Source organism: Sesamum indicum, linkage group LG6 (assembly GCF_026168435.1).
Source record: "Sesamum indicum cultivar Baizhima isolate 11 linkage group LG6, ASM2616843v1, whole genome shotgun sequence".
NCBI lineage: Eukaryota > Viridiplantae > Streptophyta > Magnoliopsida > Lamiales > Pedaliaceae > Sesamum > Sesamum indicum.
The window spans coordinates 27,460,821-27,477,565 of NC_142662.1; the positions used below are offsets into that span (position 1 = coordinate 27,460,821).

A 16,745-nucleotide genomic window follows, 5' to 3' on the forward strand; every position below is an offset into this window, starting at 1 on the left:
ATTAATTGAAAATGTAAGACAATTTAGGTTTTGAGAAGAAATTTCAAAATTGATTTATCATAAAATAAAAAGAAAATTCAGTGCAAAAGTAGAAAAAATTCATATTATTTCAGAATTGAGATGATGGAAGTTTTTTACAATGAGGCGGGCATGTGCTGTGTAAATGTGTGCGTGGCGACTGAGACTTGGATAAGAGTATGGTATGGGGAACTGGATGCGACAAATCTAAGGTAAGCCAAACAGGCCTTTGCCGACACGTCACGCGGCTCTTTGCAGTTCATCTGTGACACGATGACGTGGCCTTCATCCAATATCCAAAAACTTTTGAGACTGCGGCCCCACTTCCCACACACGCTTCTCCTATTTGCGTAAACACCTTTTTATTTTTGAATTATTTGCAAAATAACTCAAAATATATTCAATATTTGTTATTATAAAAAAAATATTTTATTTAAGTAGTTTTAACTATTTTAACATAAATAAATATATATAAAATACATAATTTGATAATTATTTGACAATGAATGAAAAATTTTGTCTCCTAAAATACAACATTAAACACACAATATTTATTTTAAAATATCTCCAAAAATAAATTTAAACATATATACTATCTCTAACACATACTTATTTTTCTTCTATATCTCCACAAAATACAACAAAATACTCACAAAATGAATCCACACACTATGCTAATTTCTCCGACAAAATTGGCTAATCCCACGTCACATGCACCAAATATTATAAAAATAAAAATAATTTTTACTCACAAATGATAGTTTATAACATTGCGATATTAATTATTTTTATGGTATCAATAATATATTTAAATTAATTTTTATTTATTTTTAAATGACATATATTGATTTATATATTTGATTTATATTTATGATATATTTTAAATTGATAAAAATATTATTTATTATATGTTCTGAAAACCACGAGTAGTAAAATAAAATAAAACATCTCACTCACAAATGACGTTATATAACACTGCAACACTAATGCTTTTTTTCATTTTTTGTGGTGAATATGATTTGTCCTTTTGAATCCAAATAGAAAAGAATAAAAAGAATGAGAGAGAGAGAAAGCAGAGTTATTCTTGGTGTATGAGTTTATTTACTTTGTTGGCAAATTTAATTTGAGTTTAGTGAGTGGATTAATGAGCTACTTAGAGAAATTGCATGCTAACAAGTTTATTATCAAAATGAGATTCATGTGTGCACTACATAAAATGTTTCTAATCATGAGCACACTCAATCTCTATGTTGTTATATTTATTTAATTTAGTAAAAGAGCATAAAAATAAAATAAATAGCTTATAAGCTGTTTAAATATTTTAATTTTAAATAAAAAGCTATTGATAAAATCAGTGTTGAGAGGGAATGTTGTTTTGTTAAAAAATAAAATAATTTAACTTATAATATTTTAAATAAAAAGCTATTGATAAAACATGAAAATACTCATCTTAAAACAAAATTCATTTATATATATATATATAAATGAAACACTTTTAACCTACAAACAACAATTTGCAACACTATTACACCATTTTATTTTTAATAATACCCTTAAATTGAATTTTTTTTCTTTCTTTATTGATTTTTTGAAATACTAGGCGTTGCTAAATAATGTTCATATTTTAAATTATATTATAACTAAGAATCAAATATATAAATTAAAAAATCACATATCCACAAAAAAAATTAATTTAAGATATTATCGACATAACAATAAAAATTAATACAGTGATGTTACAATAGTTTCATATATTAAAAAAATTAATTGTTAAAATTATTTAATTAGAGAATTTTCAAAATTAGTATGATAGTATTATTAATGATGGTTTATAAATTTATAAAATATGTTTTATAGTGTGAGACACGGATGGAACGCCAACGCCAAGATGGCTAGTTTGAATAAAACGCAAAGGGTGTTACCGACCAACGGCAAAATCAACCGAAAAGATTGGACACGCAGAAAGTCGTACGACGTCGTTCCAGATATTAATTCCTTGATTTGTTGTTCCAGTGGAGTTGGGAAAAATGGTCTTTCTTGAGACAGATAGATAAAAGTGTGTGAGAAGTTTGGTGACCTGTTTGTTTTTTTTCATTCTTATTAATTTCAAGGGGGAAAAAATAAAGCTGAAGAGTATTATTTCTGACCTTCTTTCTCTGCCTGTAAATTGTAAGAGAAGTTGTTCTCCTCAAACCTCTCTATTCCTAGACAAGGACTCCAAGATTCAAATATTGTTGGCTCACGTTAACATCCTGCGCCCCCTCCTCCTCCGTAGCACCTACGTATTATATACATTTGATAGCCGTATAAGAAGCAGTACAGGCTTCATTTGCAATTACAGAACGAGGGACACGTTTTTTGGCCAAAATGGATGCTTTGTGTTTCAAGGCAGGGATCCATGGTATGGTGGCTCCGCCGATCGCTGCTGCCGGAAATGGGGATCTTCGACTGAGTGAGAAGGCGTCGGTCTCGTCGGCGCAGCAGAGGACTCTGCCGTGGGGTTTTACTTTCCGGCATCCGCTCAGATCTTTGTGGCCCGGAGGCAAAAATCGGTGCGAACCTGCAATCGCGGTGGATGATGCGGTCCTGGTGGAGGAAAAGGAAGATGATTTAGAAAGCGACGAGGAAGGGCGGAACGGAAATTGGGTTTTTAAGATTCTGCATGTGAGGTCTCTCTGGAAAGAGGGAGAAAAAGATGGTGAATTGACGGGAGATATCGAGATAAAATCGGATGGAGACGATGAGAATGCTGGTGAAGATGATGAAGAGTGCGATGCGTGTGCGATTGACGATGCTGACGATGACGAAAAGATTGAATTCAATAGAGAGTCATTCTCGAAACTACTTCGTAAGGTGCCTCTCGCAGAAGCTAGATTATATGCTCAGATGTCTTATTTGGGAAGTTTGGCTTATTCGATCCCCCAAATCAAGGTATGCTTTTCACTTAAACCTTTTGGTTTATTAATGGGCAGACGATGATCTACTTCTATCATGATATGCTTTCTCCTTTTCCATGAGATGGTCTTTTTATGAAGAATTTAACGCCGCCGACCGATTTTCTAAATTCTTTATGATTTGTGAAAATTGTTTATTAATTGCATTTCTTGAGAGTTTTGGACGAACGTTATTCTTTCATTTCTTTCTGGGATAGTGGTGCTTGGATTGTGAAATTTCTGGAATTTTTGAACTTCGTGTTGAGACTGTGAAGGATTGGTGATACTATTGGTAAAGTGGATTGAGATTCTAGCCTGTCCGTAAATATTGTTGCTATCATTCTGCAGTTTGAGGTGGTGTAGGTTTGGGTGGTTTTTCATTTAACATTTGTATGTTATGAGGTTTTTCTGGCTGTCTTTGAGTTGTGTGGTTGATTTGTTGAAAGCCTAAGCTAAATGCTCCGACTTTATGCACAGAGTAGTAATTTTCTGCTGATTGGTTTTTGTGAACTGGCCTTACAGCCTCGGAATCTGCTTAGATATCATGCACTGCGATTTGTGACTTCATCCCTGGAGAAGAAAGAACAGTCGTCGAATGTTGAGAGGGAGAAGTTATCAGGTGAAGAGGGACAAAAAGAAGCTCAGGATGCATCAGAAGCTCAGGATGCCAAAGGCAATGGAAGAGAGCAGCCTGAAGGAGGTGAAGCACAATCTGACCAAAACCGCATAAGTGCATCTGCGGCTTATCAAATTGCTGCTTCTGCTGCTTCGTATTTGCATTCTCATACCAGAAGCATTCTTCGCTTCAAATCCTCCAAATTGATGCCAGATGAGGATTTGGATGAAGAAATCAATGCAGGCACGGGCAATGTCGATATGATAAATCAGGACATGGCCTCATTGATGGCAACCACTGATTCTGTGACTGCAGTTGTTGCTGCAAAGGAGGAAGTAAAGCAAGCTGTTGCAGATGATCTTAACTCAACTTGCTCTTCACCATGTGAATGGTTCGTCTGTGATGATGATCAGAGTGCGACGAGATTCTTTGTCATACAGGTAGGATACTTTGACCCTTGTTTGTAAAGAAGTTTCACCTCTTCAGGATCCTTTTCTTGATTGGTGCCTGGAAGGGATTGTTGGTATATTCTCCATCTCTTTCATTAGAACGCCGGAGTTATGCCTGTGGAGAATATAACCAAACACCCAATTAAGCATTTAGCTGCATTTTCCGTGTCTGATTAAATTATATATATATCAGTAAGCTGGATTGTTTCTAAACCTATTGCTTACAGGGATCTGAATCACTAGCTTCATGGCAGGCAAATCTACTGTTTGAGCCCATTCAGTTTGAGGTAATTATCTATATGCTTTTTGAAGCTCCGGGACCATTTCTCTGATTATTTTAAGCAGTAGCTTTTAGATGTTAAAGGTGCTTTCTAGATAGCCATTTTTGCTAAAGGTTTCTGTGAGTTGATGTGGGTTTTATGAGAACCCACTTTGAAAGCTACATGTTAAAGAAAATTGATGCATCTTCTGTCTTCAGGGGCTGGATGTTCTTGTGCATAGAGGTATATATGAGGCTGCAAAAGGGATTTATGAGCAGATGTTGCCTGAAATTCGTGTGCACCTCAAATCTCATGGTGATCGTGCCACATTCCGTTTTACGGGCCACTCCCTTGGTGGAAGTTTATCATTGCTAATAAATCTCATGTTGCTGATAAGGGGTGAAGCGCCTCGTTCTTCTTTACTTCCTGTTATAACTTTCGGTTCGCCATCAGTTATGTGTGGAGGGGATCGCCTGCTCCACAACCTAGGGTTGCCTCGCAATCACATCCAGTCGATCACAATGCACAGAGACATTGTTCCCCGAGCTTTCTCTTGCAATTATCCTAACCACGTTGCTGAATTTCTTAAGGCTATAAATGGGAACTTCCGCAAACTCTCATGTCTCAGTAAACAGGTATATATTTACTGTTTTAAAACTGTTATGCCAACCTTTTACTCTAATAAAACTTCACCCTTGACATATTTACATATGCTTCAGCAGAAGCTGTTATATGCTCCAATGGGAGAGTTTTTAATTCTGCAGCCAGACGACAAATTTTCTCCAAACCATGATCTTCTTCCTTCAGGCAGTGGTCTATACCTTGTGACCTGTTCAGAATCAGATCTTGCTAAGGCAGAGAAGCAGATCCAATCTGCACTGGCTGTATTTTTAAACTCACCACATCCTCTTGAGATATTGAGCGACCGTTCCGCATATGGTTCTGGAGGAACCATCCAAAGGGACCATGACATGAACTCTTACTTGAAGTCTATTAGGACTGTAATCAGGCAAGAGCTCAACCGCATAAGAAGAGCCAAGCGAGAGCGCCGCAGGAAAGTTTGGTGGCCGCTCGTGACACCACGTGGAGTCAATGCTGGTATTGTTGTTAGCAGGCCGGTCATGTCAGGCAACATGATGGGGCAAGGTCAGTTGAATTTCTCGGGGATGGTTCAAACGGGTACAGAGTCTTTGAAACGGTTTAGTAGGTTGATTGCATCACAACACATGCATTTGCTTGTGGTACTCTTTTTCCCTGCTAGATTGCTGATATTGACAACGTGTAGTTTGATCAACATTCATTGACCAAACAAGTAGACAGTTGGTGATTCTTATTCCCAGACAAATGGCTGGCGATAACAGTAGTAGATGATTCTTTATTGGTTTGGCTACGGGGGCAAGCAACTTGTGTTCCCTGGTTTATAGATGGGGGGCATTGCAAAGGATTTGTGTAGACATTGATACACAACATACATGCTATCAGATCCTTCTATTCTTTTTAAGTAAAATTTAATTAAAACCAATGTTGTCTTGTTTATTTTTGCACATGCAGCAAAAGCATTCACGGGCAGTTCCGCTAAGTTCCAACTGATTTTGCAAATACAGGGAAAAGTTGAACTCGGTTTGATCAGACGTGAATTACTTTCATAACATGTATAATTACAATGGTCTAAATAAATTAACATATATATAGGAGAATAATTTTTTTCACACCCTATAACTGATGGTCCTCTTACGGACGTTATAAACTTCGTGATTTTCTTTGATAATGAAATATCAGGTTATTGTTGCGTAGTTGCAATAAACATGTGATATGTTCACCTCGTTGGCATTATTTGTGGACTCCCTTTTCACTATCACGGCAATGCCACATTCATGGGAGAAATTGTAGTTGCATGAGTGAATATTAACCATACATTTATACAGATAAAGACTCTCAGAGGCATCCACTGTAGATAACATGAAAATGTTGTTGGGAATGTGCTAATTTGACACGAAATGTCGAACAATTATACACTCAACATCAGAAAATATCAGCCATGATTTGTGGTGGAAGGGTATTTCCTATTTCCAATTTAAGTAGCATTTGTCGCTGTTATCAATGTCATAATTTGATTGATGTAGCAGAAATATAGGCAGTTTAAGCAATTCTGTTATCAGATGCAAAATAGTTTCTTGTACTTGCATCTCTCTTCTGTTGCCATTTTCTAAATGTTATCCTTTTACTATACGAGGTAATTAGCAATGTGTATTATTTGCAATTCTTGGAAAGTTGAAGGTCATTATATAATTTACTCAAATTGCTGTATATGGGATGTTAGTATGAACTCAAGCAGGCCCCACATCATGCAAAGATTAAAATCCATATGACAGAAAGAAACGCACTGAGTTGGGACCATAACGTGCCCAAGTTGAAGCCGTGTTAGCCCCTGATATTCCATTCAAGCTGCATTGGGTGACAAAATAAGGGTCTCATGACGACTCTCAGGCCTTATTATCTATCCATCCAACAAGGCAGACGGCACCCTGCTCGGTCTGCATTACATGTGGGTCAATATCCATCCCCTTTCTGCCGGTGCTGCCTCTGCTCTTACAACTTGGATGCAGAGGGATTGTGCCAAACAACTACTAGATTTGGATGCAGAGGGATTGTGTCAAACAACTACTAGATTTGACTTACTTCGAACAGATATCTGTCACTCCAATTTGATCCTTTTTTCGTGGGATGCTTTTCCGCGTGGTTTTTAAACAGCCTAAAATTTGTAGAGAGAACAGTACTGTTAGATATGCTTCAGTGAGCATGGGCTGCCCTACTGATGCATTGAGGGTTCTTAATGAATTTTCCATGCCAGCCACAAGAAGTAGATATTCTTTTCGCCCACCATGACTCATTTGCATCAGCTTGTCATCAACAGAGCTAATAATAAAGACAATAATAGCTCAGCAATGATAATTGAGCTGGGCATCCTAATTCTACCTACACTTTATCATCAAAAGCAATTCAATGCGGGTCTCTAAAAATCTAGCATCAATATCATCGATCACGTTTTCCATTGAATGAAAACAATTCCAATCACCAGTCTATAAGATCTAAGATTGGTAACAAGAAACACCTTGACCAGAGAACATAGAAAGGTGGGCAGGCGAGAAAGAGCTATTACACCATGCCTAGATAATCAATTGCTGAAAGGATAATATCAGTCAAGAGACATATCTCAATTTTCAGAAACTCTCAGTTGTGCATCCGATGAACAGTTATGTTCTTGACAACTCTGACAAACTCTTATATATATAAAACGGAAAGATCACTCATACAGCAGCAAGATATTAAGTAGCTTTCAACCTTAGAGGAGGAAGAAAATATACAGTATGAATAATTCTCTATTACACTCGTTAAGATTCAATAAATACCAGTGAGATTTATTACAAGTTTGCTGTAGTCAACAATATGGAGAACTTCATCGTGATAAAAGTAAAAAGGAAAAATATCAAGTCCTATCACATAGTGTGACACATGTATAGTCGTCAAAGCAGTTCCCAAGCTAGAGATGGAAAAAGTATTATTTTCAAGATTTTGTCCAGAGATACAAATTCTTGCTTGGGAAGCAATCAGAATGGACCTTGAAGTAAAGGTAAAAGGAGCAAGTTTGATGTTTGATATTACACATAGCTACGGCCAAACACATCATCCTCAGAGAAAAGGATATGCCTTATATCTATAAATTGATTTTACCAGCTAAATACCAGGAGTGGATGGCAAGGCTACCGAATGACAGGATATTAGCAAGAGAAGACAATCCATGAATCATTCCGAATTTCTTGTTCATGGCAGCAAGCTTCGGATTCTTCTTGGCAACTTCTTGGTTCTTGGTCCACCCAACTTCTTCCCCAATATTTGCTTCTCTCTCTATCTTGTGCCTTTGTTTCATCATCTGCTTGGCATTGAATAAAGAGAACAGAATATCATGCTATATGTTTTATCAAGGCAGTTTTGAAGAAGAATAATGTTTCCAAAATTTGTTTAAATCAACTAGGAAAGCTGTTTTGCTTGTAAAAAGTTCTTCACAGTAAGAAAATATCAGTCATTGCAACTAAGAGGGAAGGGAAAACCATTAATCCATGTTCCTTCTTTCCTCCTTGTGGTCATATAGATACAGGCGTACGAAATGAACTAATACTACAATTCTATTCTGCATCTAAGTCTATTAACACTCCTCAAGGCCCTGAGTTGTACATGCAAAATATGAGTACACCAACAACATCAATTCAGTTGTAACTTAAATTAGGTACTGCTGGTGCAAAGTTTCTTCAAACAAATGTGCAAAATTGTCCATCAACTCCTGCAAACATAATTCAAGCGATGTAAAGAAAATTAATAAAGAAGCTAGAATCATTTGCACCTCGATGGTCATGGGAGTAAAAATAATAAGATTGCTCAGATTGAAAGCAAAGGCAGTGACCAGGAACCCAAGCTGGTACTTTTCGGCAGCTCCTGAAGTCTTCCATGGGTGCAAGTAGCCGAATGCCCCTACTGCAATTGCACAGCAAACCCCCACCATGGAAAAGTATGCTGGAAACATCTTGCTCTGCAAATTCCCAAATTGATGCCTCGGCAAATTTCTAAGGAAACAATATGAACAGTATCACAGTGAAAACAATATTTCAAAAGCTCTAGAATTAATGTGATGGCATACTTCTTCCTAAATTCAACATTACATTTACATATAAAGTATCCATATTACAAATTATAGAAATTCAGACAACTTGAAGCTTCACCAAACCACAACAACAGATATACAACATTAACAGAGATATCGAGTTAGATAATTTCACAAGTATTATATACACATAAATATATGTCGCTCCCATTCTCCAAATATAAACCTTCCTACAAAATTTAGTCCACGTTACTATGAATCAAACTTTCACAACCATTGGATAGCAAATTTCTACACAACGACCGCAAGATGGAGGCGTCATTCTTTAAATTCACAAGCTTTAAACAAAAATATCACCATTCCCATTCCTAAACTCAAAATTACCTACAAAACCTATTCATATTATCTATAAAATGTAAAATTACAGGAAAAGAATAGGAGAAATAGAAGAGAGAGATCTTTACTTGAACATGATGATGCCGCCAATGAAGGTAACCCATAAAGCAGCGCCCCAGGCGGTGGAGAAGCAGAGGAGGTGAGCCAACTTCAGTAAAGTGATGAGCAGCGGTGAGTTATAGCCGTCCGATTTTGATCCGAAGGTTTCCGGCGAGAAAATGACCCCGACTGCTAAAAATGCCACCGCGGTCAAAAATCTTGTCATCCAAGCCATCTTTCAATTCTTGATAGATCCCGAATTCAGGACTGAACTTTGATATATAGCTGTGCAAAGCGTTTATTGACCGGTGAAGGAAGATGAAGTTTCTGTATTTACCTACCTACCAGTGCTGCTGCTTCCAGAAGTTCAATGTGTGGATTATGGAATATGAAACCAGAGTCGATGGACTAAACTACCCCTCCAGTTTGAAGGAATTTAAAGATTTATTAAAGCGGCCGCGTGGGACACGTGGGCTTATCAGGTATTCCTAGCAGCCCGTAAACGTTGGCCCATTTACTGTTACTTATTTTCTGTTGGGCCCACTTTTGGCCCAGAAATAATGGGCCGGAAAGTCCACGTGGCCCACCTCATAGAAGGATAGGACTGCGAGCAGACACGTGTCCTACACCGCCCAATTTTTCCTACTCCCGCCACTGCATCAAAATCAAAATGAAACTCCACCGAAACAAATCCCTCCTTCACTGTAACTTTCCAATTTTACCCTCCTCTTCTGCCTTAATTCGCCCATTCCCCTTCTTCCTCCGGAAGCTATTGCAAAATAATTTTCCAATGTGCTGCAACACTTTGCTGTGAGTGAAAGCTGTTTTCCAATCGAAAGTGTAAGCTTGCTTTGCATATTCCTTTTTCGGCCATCTCTCTGTAAATTTATTGCCTACGGTGATTCACCGTACAGTACGTGCTCTGCAATCACTGTTTGAAGTCCAATGCTGGAAAGCAAGCAGATTTTAGCGTATGACGACCCGTCGAAGACTTTTCTTGGAGTTCGTTTTGTTCTCCTTGGATTCGACTCCGTTAAAGAAGACAAGGTTTTATTTCGATGAAGTTTGTTCTTGGATTAGTTGTGTTTGTACCTTTTTGCTTTATTTTAAGTTTTCACCTTGCCCCTCGAAAAAAATGACCTTTATATTTTTCTGTTGGATTGATGTTTAGGTTCGGTCGAAGCTTTTGGAAGGCGGGGGAGTTGATGCTGTAAATTATGGACCGGATTGTAACCACGTGATTGTTGATAAGCTTGTTTATGTAAGTTAGTAAAATAAAAGTTAGCCCCATTGTTCTTACTGTTTAGGATTCAGGACATTGATCGCAGTGTTTGGATTTGTTTCGTTTGAATTGGGAGAAATTGTACAGAAGAAGCTGGTGTGGAGATGTATTGGAGGTGATGAGTGCATGTTTGGGACATAGACACACGCATAATTTGTGTTTCGAGAAATGGATTTTTATGGCTTGTTGTTAGTGTTAGTGTTGGTTATATGATTTGGTATAGATGTATACTGCGTGTTATGATAAGATGATATAAATGCGATGATTGGCAGTTATAGATAATAGATATGTGTAATTATTTGTAGCGCCGCATAGGTATATATATGTAATTGGATAACATAAGTATATGTGATTGGTAATGATTGAACTTTTTCGGTTTTGTGAAGAAAATTCCCCCACAATCTGCTGGCGGATCACGATTTATATTGGGAGTTGAGAAATGTAACACCAAAACACAAGCAAACATTAGCAAGTAACACATTAAAATGATCGGTGGGGCCTTTCTAATTTTGGATTTGTTCTTGTTCTTTTATTTCTTCAGTGGAGACTCACGCACTGTTTCTTGTTAAGTTGTATAAGCCTTAAACTGGAATTAGGGATACTTTCTTTCATAATTCAATATACTTTCCTTTATTGATTTTGATTCCATGAGTCCCAGTTTATGGCTCAGGCATGCGATTAATGTTGTTTGTTCATGGTGTAGGATGATCCCATATGCGTAGCTGCACGAAGAGATGGCAAGATACTGGTAACTGGACTATGGGTTGATCACAGTTTTGATGTGGGAATGCCTGTTGATCCTAACTCTGTAAGTTTCTCTAGTACATCCTTTCCCCCCCTGATTTTTACTGTGTTTAGTTTCCTGAAGTATTTCCTATCCTAACTAGATTGGCCTTCTTAAAGCATGAATGTGCATTTAGCTTGCAATATTTATTTGTATTTGTACAAGTTGCCTACTTGTGTATAATTGTTCTGGTTTGTATATCCATCTGCACTTTTGAATGTAATACTTGTCAAGATTCAGTTTCTTCTCCCCGCTAAAGTTTATCTTGTGAGTTGTAGCTTGAGTTTTGCGGAAACTTGTTGGGCTACTATTTATTTTTTCCATTTTTCACCTTTCGTCTTCTTACTCTTCTCTTCCTTTTTGGAGAAGTCTTGTAAAATATATCGATGTGGGTGCACCATATTTTATAATCTTTGTTACTTCATGCTTCAGTGTTGTACTTCACTGCACTTCCTATACTATAAATGACCTCATAAGCATTATCCTAAAAGCATTCAGTACTGTTTCCATGCTTTTTAACTTACAGGTCATGTATAGGCCCATGAGAGATCTGAATGGTATTCCAGGTGCCAAATCTCTGGTTGTCTGCTTAACTGGATACCAGCGACAGGACCGAGATGATATCATGGTTCTCACAATTATTTACCCTCTTCTGCTTTTAACACTAATAAAACACAATTTTCTACTGTTTCATGTTCCATTAAATATTGTGTCATCACATCTTATGATGTCCCACTTTCTTTCATAGACTATGGTGGCGCTGATGGGTGCAAATTTTTCGAAGCCATTGGTGGCCAACAAGGTTACTCATCTTATATGCTACAAATTTGAGGGTGGGTTCTCCTTCATCCTGTTTGTCCATGAGATTCAGTTTATAAGATTTTGGTCTCCGCTTGTTATTTCTATGTCATCATCTTGTGTAAATTTGTAGTTTTCAGATTGTTAAGAAAATGAATTCTTTAAGGATAGCATTTTTCTACAATTAATCAGCAGGAATTGCTGGCTCAAGTGTGCTATTAAGTTGGGAAGCATTGATGTACATGATTGTATTTTCTGGTCTTATATTCATTTTCTTGGTCTTTTATGTAATTGCAAAATTCACATGGAAAATTTATTCTTGAACAGGGGAGAAGTTTGAGCTTGCCAGGAAAATGAAGAAGATAAAGCTCGTTAACCATCGCTGGTTGGAGGATTGGTATGCTCCGTTCTGATCTTAACCAATATCAGAATATGGATTGGGTCATTTGTTCATTAAACATGTCATTGAGGTTGTCATTCACTTAATAATATCTATAAACTTTTCTTTTGCATATTTCCAGTTTGAGGGCTTGGGAGCTACTCCCAGAGGCTGGTTACATTAAGAGGTAAGGATTCAAGGTTGTATACTGTTTTCATGACTTAATGAGCTCTATTTTTGTCAATTTCACCATCTTATGCTAGTGTCTGGTCCATCTCTTATGTTTCCAGATATAGTTGTCTTTATTTTTAAGTTGGCTTGTTGGTTACTCGAACAAATAACCGCATGAACTTAATTTAACCTCTGGTACAGTGGATATGAGTTGGAGATGGAGGCTGAAGCTAGGGATTCCGAAGAAGAGACAGAAGATGTGGCTTCAATAATAAATATGGGCAGGAAAAATGTTGTCACTCCTCAGAATCCAAAAACTGAGAATAAAAGTTCCTATCAGTCACCAATCAAGCATGAGGTTTCACGAAACAGTTTATCTGTAAGTGCATCTAAAAGTTTGGCAAATGTTGGAGAGACCAGTAGAATCCAGTCAACTCCTGGAAAGATGATTGACTTTGAAAAAACGTCATTTGCTCAAGAAACTCATGATGAAATGGCAACCTTTTGTAGTTCCAGGAGTCCTGGAAAAATGTCCTGTGAAGTGCCATCAAACAGATGTGATGGCAAGGTTTTCTCCGAAAAGGTTGAAAATGTCTTAGCTTCAGCATCTGAAAATGCTAAAAAATCTCCTAGTCCTGAAGTGCCTAAATTAAGTACCAAGAGTTATTCTAGGAGCACCCCCTTGAAGGCCAGTCTCCCACTAACGTCAGAAAGAATAGAAAGTGGTTCAGGTAGTCCATCTACCTCAAATGTGAAAAAACTTAGCAGTGGGAGTGGGTCCCACATGCCATTAGAGAGATACCAAAATGGAACTGGTTTTGATGGACTAAAGACCCCTGTGGAGGGTACCTTGTTTCACCTTGATAAGGAGAAAAGTGTTACATTGCCCTATAAGAGGAAAAAGACTGGTTCACGTGGCAGTTCCAAATCACTAACTTCGAATCCTGATTCAAAAACATTAAATGAACTGGTGAAAAAAACAACTGAAGTGCCGGCTTCTGGATCTTCCACAGATGGTTCACATGGATTAGCTGGGAATGTTTCTCCAACAACTATTGCCTGCCTCTTGGGGAATGAGGCTTCATTGGCCCCTAAAGAAGGTCTAAGCATTTCTGTTGCATCAGAGGATAGACGCGAGCAGAATGATCAAGTGCTTCAAAGTTCTCGTGAAGGAGTTGGAAAGAGCACTTCACCCAGCTTGGATGTAAAGAACCCTTCTCCGAGCAGAACTGATTATACTGGGGAGGTTGAGAGGCATCAAAGTGATACCCCAAGTATTGAACCCCCATCAACCAAGTCCAGGGTAGAGAAGATGGACGATCAGGCTGATTTGAAGTCATCAAATTTAGGACGGACTGGTAGCCAAATAAAACCACTTAAAAGAAAGATGCTTGCCAAGAAGACTTTGGGCTCGAGGCCAACTATGTTTAAAACCACAAAGCATAAAGGATCCATTAACCTTCAGAAAGCTGTGCTGCAGGATCAGTCCCTAATTCATGCAAATGAAGCAGTAACAACAGAAGACAGTGATAATACTGCTATTACTGAGACGGCTATGATGGTTCCTCCGAATAGTAATGAAGATGGGCCAGTGGATGATGAAGCTAAAGTTCTAGATGACAATTTGGGAAATGAGTTTGACATAGGGAGTAACAAAGAGAAGTCTGCCGAAGTGGAACCATTGCATTCTGGAAAAGATGTCAATCATCACATAGAAAAGCAGCAAGCTGATGGCAAAGTCATACCAGTAAACAAGCAGATGGCAAAATCTAAGAACAGCACTGAAGCTGAAAAGGCTGTTTCTAGCAAGAAAACTGAACTGACTGAACCAAAATCTACAGGCGGTGCTGAAGAGCAAAAATTAACCAAGGGTAAAAAACGTCCTTTGACTAAATCTAAGACGACTAAGTTGAAGGAGCCTAGACAGGACGCAGAAAAGGATGGATCCAAGAGCAAACAGAATGGAAAGAAGACAGTCTCAGGCACTGAAGAAGGTGTTGCCTTAGCCGGTGAAACCAAGACAAAACCATCCAAGAAGTTAAAAATCTCAGCTGATGTAGAGAAAGAAAACAAACCTGTTACAATTAGGCAACAGAGTGTAAACAATGATAATGGAGCATGTAAGAAAGTGGCATCTCAACCACTTAAGAAGTCTGTGAAAAATGATTTGAAAGGTAATAAGGTCAGCCCCAGTTCTATGGTTGTACAGAATGTTGAGGTGAAAACTGAACCTGCCTGGTTTATCTTGAGTGGGCATAGACTACAACGAAAGGAGTTTCAGCAAGTTATAAGGCGCTTAAAAGGAAGGGTTTGCAGAGATTCTCATCATTGGTCGTATCAAGCAACACATTTAATTGTTCCAGACCCAATACGAAGAACTGAAAAGTTTTTCGCAGCTGCTGCATCTGGAAGGTAAAACCCTAGTTAACACTATGTTATCAAATTCTTTTATTACTGCTTTAGTACCTGACTGGCTGCCTCCACTTAAATTGATTTTGCAGTTGGATTCTGAAGACTGATTATTTAACAGCTAGCAATGAGGCTGGGAGATTACTGTCTGAAGAACCGTATGAATGGCATAAGAAGTGCTTGACTGAAGATGGTGCTATCAACCTAGAAGCTCCAAGGAAGTGGCGCCTCCTTAGGGAGAGAACTGGTCATGGTGCATTTTATGGAATGCGAATTATCATATATGGAGAATGCATTGCCCCTCCACTGGTATGCTCTTTGATGTTCAATTTTGGACTTATTTTCTTGAATTATCGAAATGCTATTTGCATGTTTATAATTATTACTTTTTCCTTGTCTTTGTTGCCAATCAGGACACTTTGAAGCGTGTTGTGAAGGCCGGAGATGGGACAATATTAGCAACTTCACCGCCTTACACACGCCTTTTCAAATCAAGGATTGACTTTGCAATTATTAGTCCGGGTATGCCCCGTGTTGATATGTGGGTTCAGGAGTTTCTGAGGCATGAGGTACCCTGTGTTGTGGCTGATTATTTGGTAGAATATGTTTGCAAGCCGGGTTACTCCCTTGAAAGGCATGTACAATACAATACTCATGCTTGGGCCAAGAAATCGCTTGAGAATCTCATAAACCGTGTGGAAGAGGTTGTTGAGGATCCAAGAACACCAGATCATAGCATTGATGATGTAGCGTGTAAAGTATGTGGTTCTCGTGATAGAGGAGATGAAATGCTAATCTGCGGTGAGGAAGACGGTAGTGATGGTTGTGGTGTCGGTGTTCACATCAACTGTCTCAATCCTCCACTTGAAGATGTGCCAAGTGAAGACTGGTTTTGCCCAGAATGTAGCCATGAAGAGGAGAGCAAAACTATGAGCCGTAGCTCTAAAAAACGGGGATCTAAATCCAAGAAGTGATCACTTTTTGATTTATGCAATATGTAATGATAGTGAGATATAGAATTTTGAGTAGAGTTGATATGTGTATGTATTATTTTGTTAGTTAGGAGTTAGGATTATAAAATAAGCTTACTGAATTTTCTCAAGTCCTGATATATGTTTATTCTGTGCTTGTGGTGTGGACTGAATAGATTGATTTGTAAAAATTGGGCTAAAGGGCAACTGGGCTCTAACTACGTTATGTGGAACAGTGACTGGACCGCCTACTTCTACTTCCAACCTTCTCTTATACGCCCAAGTACATGAATGAATGTAGTGCCAACTGCTTTGATATAATCACAAATTTCTTATAACTTATCGCCAAAAACAATACACTACACGCCCACACGTATATATATTGCTACTTAATTCTCTCTGAGCAGAGTAAATTTTACTATATGGAAAAATTTTAATTTAAATTGTATTTAATTAAATTTGAGCTAATTATATAGTAAATGTAATGTATTTGTCGTGTGATTATTGTACATTTAAAAATAATAATAATCACATATCAAGTATATTGTATCTAGTCCATAATTAATTTGATTCAATTAAAGTT

At 37.8% G+C, this 16,745-nt stretch overlaps 3 protein-coding genes across 4 annotated transcripts; 2 read left to right on the forward strand and 1 right to left on the reverse strand.

Moving 5' to 3' along the window:
• Positions 1-2,036: 2,036 nt before the first annotated feature.
• LOC105163063 (phospholipase A1 PLIP2, chloroplastic) lies at positions 2,037-5,798 on the forward strand. Of its 2 annotated transcripts, none has more exons than XM_011081274.3 (5): positions 2,037-2,949; positions 3,474-4,007; positions 4,244-4,303; positions 4,495-4,911; positions 4,996-5,798. In XM_011081274.3, exons 1-5 carry the CDS (start codon positions 2,386-2,388, stop codon positions 5,578-5,580), a joined length of 2,160 nt encoding a protein of 719 aa, XP_011079576.1. In that variant the 5' UTR covers positions 2,037-2,385; the 3' UTR covers positions 5,581-5,798. The 2 variants fall into 2 exon arrangements, with proteins under 2 accessions (XP_011079576.1, XP_011079577.1); XM_011081275.3 differs by having other exon boundaries at positions 2,038-2,949; positions 4,999-5,798.
• A 1,840-nt stretch (positions 5,799-7,638) lies between these two features.
• Positions 7,639-9,765, reverse strand: LOC105163062 (Late embryogenesis abundant protein (LEA) family protein). The gene is made up of 3 exons (XM_011081272.3): positions 9,398-9,765; positions 8,676-8,895; positions 7,639-8,207 (listed from the first exon to the last, which is right to left on the reverse strand). Exons 1-3 carry the CDS (start codon positions 9,601-9,603, stop codon positions 7,992-7,994), a joined length of 642 nt encoding a protein of 213 aa, XP_011079574.1. The 5' UTR covers positions 9,604-9,765; the 3' UTR covers positions 7,639-7,991.
• Positions 9,766-10,036: 271 nt separating this feature from the next.
• On the forward strand, positions 10,037-16,293 carry LOC105163061 (transcription coactivator). The gene is made up of 11 exons (XM_088881156.1): positions 10,037-10,208; positions 10,283-10,415; positions 10,540-10,629; positions 11,354-11,458; positions 11,961-12,062; positions 12,183-12,267; positions 12,560-12,629; positions 12,754-12,798; positions 12,984-15,194; positions 15,284-15,500; positions 15,605-16,293. The coding sequence occupies exons 2-11, from the start codon at positions 10,314-10,316 to the stop codon at positions 16,163-16,165; spliced, it is 3,588 nt and encodes a 1,195-aa protein (XP_088737282.1). The 5' UTR covers positions 10,037-10,208; positions 10,283-10,313; the 3' UTR covers positions 16,166-16,293.
• The last annotated feature ends 452 nt before the right edge of the window (positions 16,294-16,745 follow it).